The 12,185-nt window shown below is 43.0% G+C and overlaps 1 protein-coding gene across 1 annotated transcript in view; it reads left to right on the top strand.

The window, feature by feature from the left end:
• The window catches only part of ADCY2 (adenylate cyclase 2), a 449,290-nt gene that overhangs the window by 299,719 nt on the left and 137,386 nt on the right, over positions 1–12,185 (top strand). Inside the window, exons 5-6 of the mRNA XM_068990537.1 lie at positions 1,894–2,042; positions 7,555–7,666. Coding sequence (XP_068846638.1) covers positions 1,894–2,042; positions 7,555–7,666 — 261 coding nt within the window. The remainder of the gene's footprint in view (positions 1–1,893; positions 2,043–7,554; positions 7,667–12,185) is intronic.

The raw sequence follows: 12,185 nt of genomic DNA, 5'->3' as shown, positions 1-12,185 counted from the left end.
TCCAGGTCTCTGCCATAAGCAGTACCAACAATGAACATAGGTTTTGAGATTTCTGTTTATTGTGCCCCAGACAAAATGTACCGCAGGGCATTCATTCATTCAGCAAATAACTACAGAGAAAATGCTGCTTTCCAGGAACTCCTCTAGGAGTTGAGAAATCAAACAAACAAAAAAAAAGCCCCCCACTTAACTACCCTTCACATCACCCGTCTCTGTGAGTGCAAGGAACCACATAAGGGGTTACGTTGCTAATGCCCACAGTAAAATCTAGTGGTATTGCTACCCCTCCAAAAAAATTTTTTTTCTAAAAATATGGGGACCTCTCAATCCTCTTCCCCTAAGACTGCAATATCTACACTCTGTTTCTGTTATTGATATAGCACGTAAAGAGAGCTCCTGGAAGCATGTGGTGCATGGCGGGGGCTCCTGCTCTGTTAGTTCCCCTCTGTTTTCCAAGGTATGTGGATTCCTCTAAACACCAGCCTATCCTGGTCTCATCTGACAGCTGTGCTATTAGGGACACTGTCTCCTTCATCTTTGCATTTATCATTAGTGCTCATCAAGAGTCTGGCATTCAGTGGGCAGGGATGATGTTTCCTGATTGGGGGAATGAAGGAAGGAAAGAACAGATGACCAACACTCAGATATGCCAGTTCATGGAGAGACGCCCCCGACCATGCACTGAGGCCCCACACAGGCCCACACAGAGTCTCCTGTTGACTTTGCGTCTGTGTTTTCCTGGAGCCGGTTGGGGATAGGTTGTGGCAAGGCCCATTTCATCTTCGTCAAGATGTACTTCTGGCCTCCCCTCTGCTCCATCATGAAAGTTCCCCAGAGTTCCAAAGTGATGTGCTCTGTGGGTAGATCCAGGGGACAAACAAGTGGACCAGTGACTCTGGGGGCAAAGCCCACTTTCCCCCACCCTCCTCTACTCTCTCACCACTTTGTCCAAACAGAAGTTTGTTAGAGAGAAAATGTGGAAGAAGAGAAAATCTTTTGCTCTACAGATGCTCATTTAGACACACTGAATATCACCAGCTAAATCCACAATACCTTAGGAATATATAGTGTTTTCTATAATAGATTTATTTTTAAAGTACTCTAGAGTAAATATCAACTTTCAAAGATTGACCTTCTGTGATACTTCTTGTCAAAAAAAAAAATTACAGTTTCCTTAAAGGGAATGAAAAAGTGTCATTCTAAGCATAATAAATGCATATTAACATATGTATAATATTGCATGCTATCATGTACAGGATTTACTGAATTTAAAGACTAAAAATATAAGAAAGGCTCATATGTTTTCACTTCTTTGTGACCCACCTATAGTTTCTCATAGATGACATTTTCTCAGAGACTAATATTTCTGACTCTGTGTTTATAATAGTTCAGAATCACGAAAAAGGATTGCATGATCACCACAGAGGAAATGAAATATTTGAAAATGTGTGACTATCTTATTTAGGAAATGTGGAATATTGCTTGACTTTCAAAAGTGCAATATAGCTTGTACTTTATCTCTCAAGCAAAGGAGTAGGCGAAAATGAGAGTCTTCTATCTCCGACTGACCACTGCTTTCTGGCATCTTCGTATTATTACCGTTTCACTCCTTTAAAATCACAATAGATAAATAATACCCTCGGGGAAATAACTATGCCTTCCTTTTCTTTGCACACTGCAGAACACATGCTTAGAACTCAATAAATAATCTAATAACACACTCTGACCTTGGAAAATTGGATTTTTTTTTTTAACATGTATTTCTAGACTCTGTATTTGAACTTGTTAGAGTCCTCAGATTGGCCGCGCTCCGGCCCCTTGGTGCTTTCGCTCGGCCCTCGCTGTGGCCTCGGTGGTGTGACCTCTCTCCGTCTTCTTCCATCCTGGCTTCAGGAGCGGCTGCTGCTCTCCTTGCTGCCGGCACACATAGCCATGGAGATGAAAGCGGAGATCATCCAGAGGCTGCAGGGCCCCAAAGCCGGCCAGATGGAGAACACCAACAACTTCCACAACCTCTACGTCAAGCGGCACACCAACGTCAGGTACGCGGCACCGTCTTCCCTCCTCGGCGAGGCTGGGGAGCCCGGCGCAGGGTGGTGAATGTGGGTGGCGGATGTAGGTCCCCGGAAGTCCCCGTCTTAAGCGTCATGTGCCCTTTGGGGCTGTTCATCTTGGTGCAAAGCATATGTCCACTCCACCTACCCGTGTGCGAGGGCCTCTCGGTCATTCAGATAAGAAAACAGGCCCTTCTACTTGTTGCATTTTGGGACCAGCTGTTACAAAGGGGAGAGAAGTGGCCGGTGGGGCCTTCATTCTGGGAACTCTCAGGTCGGATCTCACTGGGTCCCAGGCACCCAGGACTCTCTATCTCAGTAAGATTAGGGAGTCAGGCTCTAGGCACAAGGACTGGTTCTTCGACATGGGCTTGCCAGGGCCAGGGCTCCAGGAGCTAGCACTTTCCAGGGCGGCTGGGTATCCTGCTGCCCATCAGGCATGCAGGGGCGGAGGTGGGGGCAGGGGAGTGTCTCTGGGCTCTGGGTATGGCCAGAGCATCATAAGTGACCGGCGGGCACCTTAATCAAATTACAGTGAAAGTTACAGCTTGTCCAAGAGTGGCAGTCACAGATGCTTCTCGGGGAGCCATTCCTGGAATCTTAGTAACTAGAAAACTAACAAGGGATTGTGGTCAGAAGGGAGGTCGTGTAGGACCTCTTCTCCCCTGAGCTCTGGACGGGAGCCGGGTGGGCCCTCACTTCAGTCTGGGGTGATGCTCCCCATCGTCTCTGGCCTCCAGAGGTAGGCACTCTGGTCCTCACCATTCTCCATGCGCACCTGTTTCTGATCCCAATTCTCTAGAGGCCTGTCCTTCCATCTGTTCCATTGTGTTACAGTGGCGCTTGCTCTTCTGGCTGGGTTATCTCAGTGAGCAACCTGTGCCTGCCTTATTCATCAGGTTACTCCTTTAGTTGTCAGGGTTACTTGCCCCTCCATTCAACAGTTTATTAACAACAACCACAAACAAAACTGAAATTGTGTAGCTCATCATCTAGAATCGAAATCAGGCTGTTTGCCCCCAACTCCAGACTTTTTCCCTTGCATGTTGCTGCATTAGGTCTGATCACTTCAGGTCAAGGATATCTGAAATTGATTAATAAGAAATAAATTTAACTGTAGCTTAAAATAAAAGTGAAAATGTTAGTCACTTAGTCGTGTCCGACTCTGTGCAACCCTATTGTAGCCGGCCAGGCTCCTCCGCCCATGGAGTTCTCCAGGCAAGAATACTGAAGTCGGTTGCCATTCCCTTCTCCAAGGGATCTTCCCGACCCAGGGATCAAAGCCAGGTCTCCCACATTGCAGGTGGATTCTTTACTGTCTGAGCCACCAGGGAAGGCCTAACTGTAGCTTAAATGTATTGCTAAGACAAATCTCATTTGACACATGATTTTAGAAACAGGTGTGGCCCAAGCACACAAAGAGCTAATATACAATAAAGAGCTAATATACAATATTGAGAGGGAGATAACAGAAAAAAATTGTATATCAATGTGGAATCAGGAGTAAATATTTTTAAGTCCCCATCAATTTTTGGAATAATAGGAAAGAACTATGGGTGTGTATGTATATACGTGTGTGTGTGTGTGTGTGTGTGTGTGTGTGTGTATAAACACAGAGAAAGAGAACATTCATACATATTAATGAGTGAAATTATTTAAAACACTCTCTTGCCTTTAGGTTTTTAAGCATTTTGCCTACATGATTAAAGAAAAACAATTTATAGTATCTAATAAGTTGTATTTTACTAGAAATTGCTCTCTCTAGCCTTCAGTTCAGTTCAGTCACTCAGTCATGTCCGACTCTTTGTGACCCTATGAACCGCAGCACGCCAGGCCTCCCTGTCCGTCACCAACTCCTGGAGTTCAGTCAAACTCATGTCCATCGAGTCGGTGATGCCATCCAGCCATCTCGTTCTCTGTCGTCCCCTTCTCCTCCTGTCCCCAATCCCTCCCAGCGTCAGAGTCTTTTCCAGTGAGTCAACTCTTCGCATGAGGTGGCCAAAGTATTGGAGTTTCAGCTTTAGCATCAGTCCTTCCAATGAACACCCAGGACTGATCTCCTTTAGAATGGACTGCTTGGATCTCCTTGGGACTTGGATCTCCAAGGGACTCTCAAGAGTATTCTCCAACACCACAGTTCAAAGGCATCAATTCTTTGGCACTCAGCTTTCTTCACAGTCCAACTCTCACACCTATACATGACCACTGGAAAAACCATAGCCTTGACTAGACGGACCTTAATTGTCTGAAAATCAGGAATGGCCCTCCATCTCCTGCGGTATTTTTAAGACAATTATTGGTATTCAAAATGCATAAAAATAAATATTAATATGTCTGTATCTAAAGAAGATCACAGACTCTAAGTAGTTTGATATAGTCCAGGAACACTAGACCTGCAAAAATAACAGATGACATGACCAATTTCAGGCAGTTGATAAAGAATCTGCATAATATCTGTATTATCAATTTCTATGATAATTTCTACATAATTTCTACATTTCTATCAATTTCTACAAATTACCCCAAAACTTAGTGGTTTTAAAGAACAATAGACATCTCACAGTTTCTGTGGGCTGGAGTTTTGGAGCATCTTAAGTGGTTCTGGCGTAGACTTCCCCATGAGGCTTCAGGCTGCTGGGAGATCTGCTCACGATGTGGCTTCTCACCTGGTGGGCAGGTTAACTTCCTGTTGGCGGAAGGCCTCAGATCTTCACTGCTGGACCTCTTCACAGGTTGCTTGAGTGTCCTCACAATATGGCTGCTTGCTTCCCCAGAGGGAAGGATCCAAGAGAGAGCCAGGTGGAAGTTGCTATATCTTTTATGAAAAGTCATTTCTGGCTATTCCTACAGCATTCTATTAGTTACACAAGTCACTCCTACCCGTTATGGGGAGGGACAATACCAGGGAGGTAAGGATGACTGAGGCCATCTTGGAAGCCAGTTACCATACAATCTAAGGCAAAGGGTTGGTGAAGCAGCTTCAGCTGCCTTCAGAGATTGTATACAATATGTTTGCAGTATTTAATATAATTTAAATTCAGAAAATATATTTGGGATCCTAAAGAAAACTGTTAATGTTAGTCACTCAGTCGTGTCTGACTCTGTGACCCCATGGACTGTAGCCCAACTGGTTCCCCCCAGTCCATGGAGTTTTCCAAGCAAGAATATTGGAAGGGGTTGCCATTCCTTTCTCCAGAGGATCTTCCCAACTCATGGATCAAACCTGAGTCTCCTGCATTGCAGGCAGTCCTTATAGTCTGAGCCACGAGGGAAGCTCCAAAAGTAAATACATAACTTAAAAATACAGAAGCTTAAATGTCATGTAGTACCAGTTAATTTTAGAAGAAGTCTGAAACCTATGGCCTTTTCATCCCGAGGCAGGATGTCGGCATGGGTATACAGATATCTGAGGTCCTGCTTCCGGTTCTTTGGGGTGCACATCCAGCAGTGGGAGTGCCAGTTCACCCAGTAATTCTGTGTTTCATTTTTTTTGAAGAAACATCATACTCTTTTCCATAGTGCCTATACTATTTTACATTTCCCCTAGCATGCTTACCAGCTCTAATTTCTCTGCATCCTCAGCAACAACTGTTTTGTTTTTTTGTTTTTGTTTTGTTTTTTTTTTTCAGGAAAAAGCTATCCTAATGAGTGTTAATTGGCAGTTATTTTTGTTTCATGGCCCATCTTAAATCATACCGTATGTATTACTTGAAACTCAAATTGCCGCAGCAATTTTAGGCTTCTTTATTAGGTCTCTGAAGCTTCCCAGGTGGCGCAGTGGTAAAGAATCCACTTGGCAAGTCAGGAAATACAAGAGAAGTGGGTTCAGTCCCTGAGTCGGGAACATCCCCTGGAGGAGGACATGGCAACCCAGTCCAGTATTCTTGCCTGGAGAATCCCATTGACAGAGGAGCCTGGTGGGCTACAGTCCCTGGGGTCTGAGTCAGACACAACTGAACACAGTGCACTTATTAGGCCCTTATGTAAAACATAAGCATGTTGCTATGTAGGTAAAGTTGTAATGCACACACAGGTGTTATGTTCTTCTATCCTGATTCATCAAGGTTAGCTAAACGCACACAAAACTCTAAGGAACCTCTCATTTGCCCCCCAGCCTATACATGCCATGAGGGGAAGCTGTGTTGTCAGTTCCTTAGGCACTGTGTCCCAGATTCGTCACCACCCCTCAAGTCAGCTCAGTTCAGTTGCTCAGTCATGTCTGACTCTTTGTGACCACATGGACCACAGCACGCCAGGTCTCCCTGTCCATCGCCAACTCCCGGAGTTTGCTCAGACTCATCTCCATCGCGTCGGTGATGCCATCCAACCATCTCATCCTCTGTCGTCCCCTTCTCCTCCTGCCTTCAATCTTTCCCAGCATCAGGGTCTTTTCCAATGAGTCAGCTCTTCACATCAGGTAGTCAAAGTATTGGAGTTTCAGCTTCAGCATCAGTCCTTCCAATGAACATGCAGGACTGATCTCCTTCAGGATGGACAGGTTGGATCTCCTTGCAGTCCAAGGGACTCTCAAGAGTCTTCTCCAGAACCACAGTCCAAAAGCATCGATCCTTCGGCGCTCAGCTCACCACCCCTACTACTGTTTTTGGCATTCTACTGTTTTTCTTTATCGGAGAAGGCGACGGCACCCCACTCCAGTGCTCTTGCCTGGAGAATCCCATGGACAGAGGAGCCTGGTGGGCTGCAGTCCATGGGGTCGCTAAGAGTTGGACACGACTGAGCACCTTTAGTTTCACTTTTTACTTTCATGCATTGGAGAAGGAAATGGCAACCCACTCCAGTGTTCCTGCCTGGAGCATCCCAGGGATGGGGGAGCCTGGTGGGCTGCCATCTATGGGGTCGCACAGAGTCGGACACGACTGAAGCGACTTAGCAGCAGCAACTGTTTGCCTTTATAGTACTTGTTATTACTGTAACTGGACATTAGTTGGTGTCCTTCCTTGTTTAATGCTCCCCCCAAACTCAGCTCTGAGCTTTAGGAAGATGCATCTCATTTCCTGGAAGTTAGTAAAGAACCCAGAATTTTGTCTTTCAATCAAAAAACAGGATATAACTTTTATGATTTTGCTTCTTCTACTTAGGAATACTTACAATATAAAATCACATAACAGTTCAAACGGAAGCATACTCCTTTGATATCAGAATTATGACACTGTAATGAACTGTCAGGATGAAGACCAAATAAGCAAGAATGGGAAGGAGAGGCTGGCCCTGAGAGGAGAAATGTTGTCAGTAACAGTGGACTAGAATAGAGAAAGTGTATCGCATGGCCTTCTTCCCCGATCTTAATTATAAAAATATAACATCAAAAAAATTAATGGGACAGTTTAGCAACATGTCTATGTATTCCATACCCAGGGGAATGATGTTTTGCAAGAATATAAAATGTAAGAAATTGTCCTCTTTTAATGGGAAAGACTACCATTGCTTTCTTAGCGAATATAAACTTGCAAATATGGCACCCACTGTTTTGTTCCCACAGTATCCTCTATGCAGACATTGTTGGGTTCACCCGTCTGGCCAGTGACTGCTCCCCTGGAGAGCTCGTCCACATGCTGAATGAACTCTTTGGAAAGTTCGATCAAATTGCAAAGGTAAGTATTAGTGATTGCTTTCTGTTTTGAAGATATATAAAATTGGGGCTTCCCTTTTCTTGATCCTTACCAGGTTTTTGCCTCTTCATAAAAGCATCCTTTAGGAATCTTATTTATAGATTTGTTGGATGTATTTGCCATTGATAAGTCTCAGACCTACATTGGGAAAGAGAAATGCTGTGGCGTATAATTAGCATATGCTTTCATTTATTTTTAAGACTCCGGCTTATATATAATTCAGCACACATATAATAAATGCATTCAAGATAACGAGACTTGACTTGCACGCCTCTCTGCACTGTGCTGTTCTTAGCTTCTCTTTTTAGGCATTTTGATGTCAATGAGTTGGCAACGTAATTTCCTCTCCAGTTGTAACCTTTCCGTATTCACGGTGTTAAGCGGCATGCTGGGAAAATCCTTAAGACAGGATGCATCCCTTCTTCCTAAGGCCTTATTTACTGCTGTCTCATTTTCATCCATTGGCCCTTGTACCACTTGCAGAGATGTAAGCTCAGTACTCACCATTCATATGCTCAATTGTGGGAAGTTTCATAGAGAAGAAATGATGATAGCTTATTTAAAACCATACCAGACCTCACTCCAGACTTATTTATTGGAACAATTAAGATTTCTGGTGGGAACACTGGTGTTTTTTTCTTGCTTGCTAGCCCTCTATTTCTGTCTCATAAAATGTTTCTGGCCTTAATTTTTGTCTTTGAATGGTTCCCATCAAAAATCCTTTATTATGCTTATCCAAATGTATTTTTTTACATTAGGAAGAGTTAGTTCTAAGTTTGGTTCATGGGGAAATTTCCCTCACACTTAAACAGTAGAGAACATTGCGGCCAAGCTCCTAGGCACCAACCTGGCTTTCAGATGTTCACAGAGTCACTCCTGGGTCAAGCTCCCCATGAGACAGATGCCTTATGTTGCCCAACTGACCATGACAGACGTCACTGGGGATTCTAAAAAATTCACTGAGAGTACAGCTCTGTTTCCTTCCTTTACCAAACAAAGGAAAAGGTTGAGTTGGAGTTGGGAGGGCTCATCTTTAGGAAAAAAAAAAGAAAACAATGTCTTGACTATATTCTTCATGAAGGAGCTGCCAGTTTTCTATGTTGCCGATTATTGGTTCCTTGTGACCTAAGTGGGGAAAAGGAAATACTTGTCAATGAATGATTATTAAACCAAATAAAAACATAGAGAAATATCTGTTAAAAAATAACATCTTGAAAGTTCGAGTTAATGAAAGGCCATTTTTGCTGCACTGCCTGGTGACAGGTTAGGAGGAAACTTTCCTATCTTGGCCAGTGACAGCAAGGTACAGTGTTCTGATGGCATTTTCCCTGCATGCAAGGCTGTGTCCAAATTACTTCTCTTTAAAAGGACACCGATCACACTGGATTAGGGGCCCACCCTACTCCTGTATGGAGAAGGAAATGGTGACCCACTCCAGTATTCTTGCCTGGAAAACCCCATGGACAGAGGAGGCTGGTGGGCTACAGTCCATGTGGTCACACTGAGCAAGAAATACTTTCTACTCCTGTATGACCTTATCTTAGCTAATTACATCTACAGTAACCCTACTGCCAACTAAAGTCACATTTACAGGTACCAGGGGTTAGTATTTCAACATATGAATTTGAGGAGGACAGAGTTTATATCACATAGAAGAGGTAATCTTTGTGATTTCCTGCTCCTCTCTGATGATTATAACAAAGGAATGTCCAGGCAGTATCAGAGTCTGGACTAGGATAGCTTGGTCCATGCATTGTTGGCCAGCGTGCTTTGGATAGCAGTTACTGTTTCATAGTTCAGATCATGCAGTCAGAGAGCCTTGTAAGCAAACAGCTCAGTCCACTGAATGAATGCTACGAAAAGCACATTACTTTACATTAAGGAACTCAGCATCATTGCTCATTCACTGTGATATTTTATCCACTTTAATGAGGAATAGTTGACATACAAAAAGCTATACATATTTAATATACATACAACTTATGAACTTTAGGGATACACCCTTGAAACCATCACTACAATCTATGCCATAAACTTCTATCACCTACAGATCTTCACTTTGCCCTTTTAATTTATTACATCATCATTATCATCATCGTATTATTATTTTGGGATTAAAACACTTAACATCTTCCTTTGCAGCCTGTGGTTAGGTATACAGTGTAGTATTATTAGCTATAGACGCCGTGCTGTGCAGTAGATCTCTAGGACTTACTCATCATGCGTAACTGGAACTTTTTACCCTTTGACCAGCACTTCCCCATTTGCCCCCTCTCCCAGGCCTGGAAACCGCCATTCTACACTCCGTTTCTGTGCTTGACCAGTGAGGTTCCTCATATAAGTGGTATCATGTAACATTTGTCATTCTGTATCTGGCTTATTTCACTTTGTTGTTATGGTCCAGTTGCTCAGTCGTGTCCAACTCTTTGCAACCTCATGGACGGTAGCACACCAGGCTTCCCTGTCCATCACCAATTCCTGGAGTTTGCTCAAACTCATGTCCATTGAGTCAGCGATGCCATCCAACCATCTCATCCTTTGTCGTCCCCTTCGCCTCCTTCCTTCAATCCTTCCCAGCATTAGGGTGTTTTCTAATGAGTTGGCTCTTTGCATCAGGTGGCCAAAGTACTGGAGTTTCAGCTTCAGCATCAGTCTGTCCAATAAATATTCAGGACTGATTTCCTTTAGGATTGACTAGTTTGATCTCCTTGCAGCCGAAGGGACTCTCAAGAGTCTTCTCCAACACCACAGTTCAAAAGCTCAAAGAAGGCTGAGCGCTGAAGAATTTATTTCAATTAACAAATCAAATTCAACAGCACATTAAAAAAAATCATATACCATGACCAAATGGGATTTATCTCTAGGATGCAAGTTGGATGACATAGCAGATCAATTGATGAGATATATATACTGCATTAACATAATGAAGGATAAGAAACACACGCTCATCTCAATCAATTGCAGAAAAAGCATTTGACAAAACTGAACACCCTTTTATGATTAAAAACTCTGAACTAATAAGGAACTCAGCTCAACATAGTAAAGCTGTATATGAAAAGCCCACCGTGAACATCATATTCTGCAGTGAAAACCTGAAAGCTTTTCTTCTAAGACTGGGGAGAAGACAAGGACACCTGCTCTCACCAGCTCATTTCAGCACAGTGCTGGAAGTTCTTGACACAGGCCTTAGGCAAGAAAAAGAAATGCATTTAAATAAAAAAAAGTAGTAAAATTATCACTTTTTGCATACTATATGACCTTATATGTAGAAAACGTTAATGAGTCCACAAAAATTTGTTGTTGGTGGTGGTTGATGGTTTAGTCCTGAAGTCATGTCTGACTCTTGCAACCCCATGGACTGTAGCCCACCAGGCTCCTCTGTCCATGGGATTCTCCAGGCAAGAATACTGGAGTGGGTTGCCGTTTCCTTCTCCAGGAGATCTTCCCAACACAGGCCTTGAACCCGGGTCTCCTGCCTTGCAGGCAGATTCTTTACCAACTGAGCTATGAGGGAAGCATAAAAATCTGTTAGTACTAATAAACTCAGTAAAGTGGCAGGATACAAAATATGTGTACAATAATCTGTTGTGTTTCAATACACTAACAATGAAGTATCTCAAAAGAAAATCAAGGAAACAATTCCATCTACATTATCATCAAAAAGAATGGAAAACTTAGGGATAAACTTAACTAAACAGACTGTGTACTCAGTCATGTCTGATTCTTTGCGACCCCATCAACTGTAGCCCATAAGGCTCCTCTGGCCATGGGATTTTACCAGCAAGAATACTGGAGTGGGTTGTCATTTCCTACTCCAGGGAATCTTCCTGACCCAGGGATCAAACCCACGTCTCCTACGTCTCCTGCATTGGCAGGCAATTCTTTACCACTGCACCACCTGAGAAGCCCTAACTAAGCAAGTGAGTGACTTATACACCAAAAACTATAAAACATTGATGGAAGAAATATAAATAGACACAAATACGTAGAAAGATATTCCATATTCATGGATTGGAAGAATTAATATTGTTAAAATAGTACCCAAAGCCATCTACAGATTCAATGCAATCCCGATCAAAATCCCAATGCAGTTTTTACAGAAATAGAAAAAAAAAAATCAATCCTAAAATTTATATAGAATCACGAGAGACCACAGATATCCAAAGCAATTTTGAGCAAGAAGAACAAAGCTAGAGGCTTCATAATTCCTGATTTCAAAATATCTTCCAGCTACAACAATTCAAACCAGCAGGATACTAAGAACAGACATACAGAGCAACAGAACACAATAGAGAGATCAGAAATAATCCCATGCAGTCGACTGGTCTTTGATAAGGCTACCAAGAATTCACTGTTATTAATCTTCCTGTTTCTAGACTCAGAATACATATTTCTGAAGTGAAAGTCGCTTAGTCATGTCCGACTCTTTGCAACCCTGTGGACTATATAGTCCATGGAATTCTCCAGGCCAGAATACTGGATTGGGTAGCCTTTCCCTTCT

This window comes from Capricornis sumatraensis, chromosome 18, assembly GCF_032405125.1.
Source record: "Capricornis sumatraensis isolate serow.1 chromosome 18, serow.2, whole genome shotgun sequence".
NCBI lineage: Eukaryota > Metazoa > Chordata > Mammalia > Artiodactyla > Bovidae > Capricornis > Capricornis sumatraensis.
The sequence above is the reverse complement of the archived record's forward strand: the minus strand, read 5'-3'. Positions and strand labels throughout refer to the sequence as shown.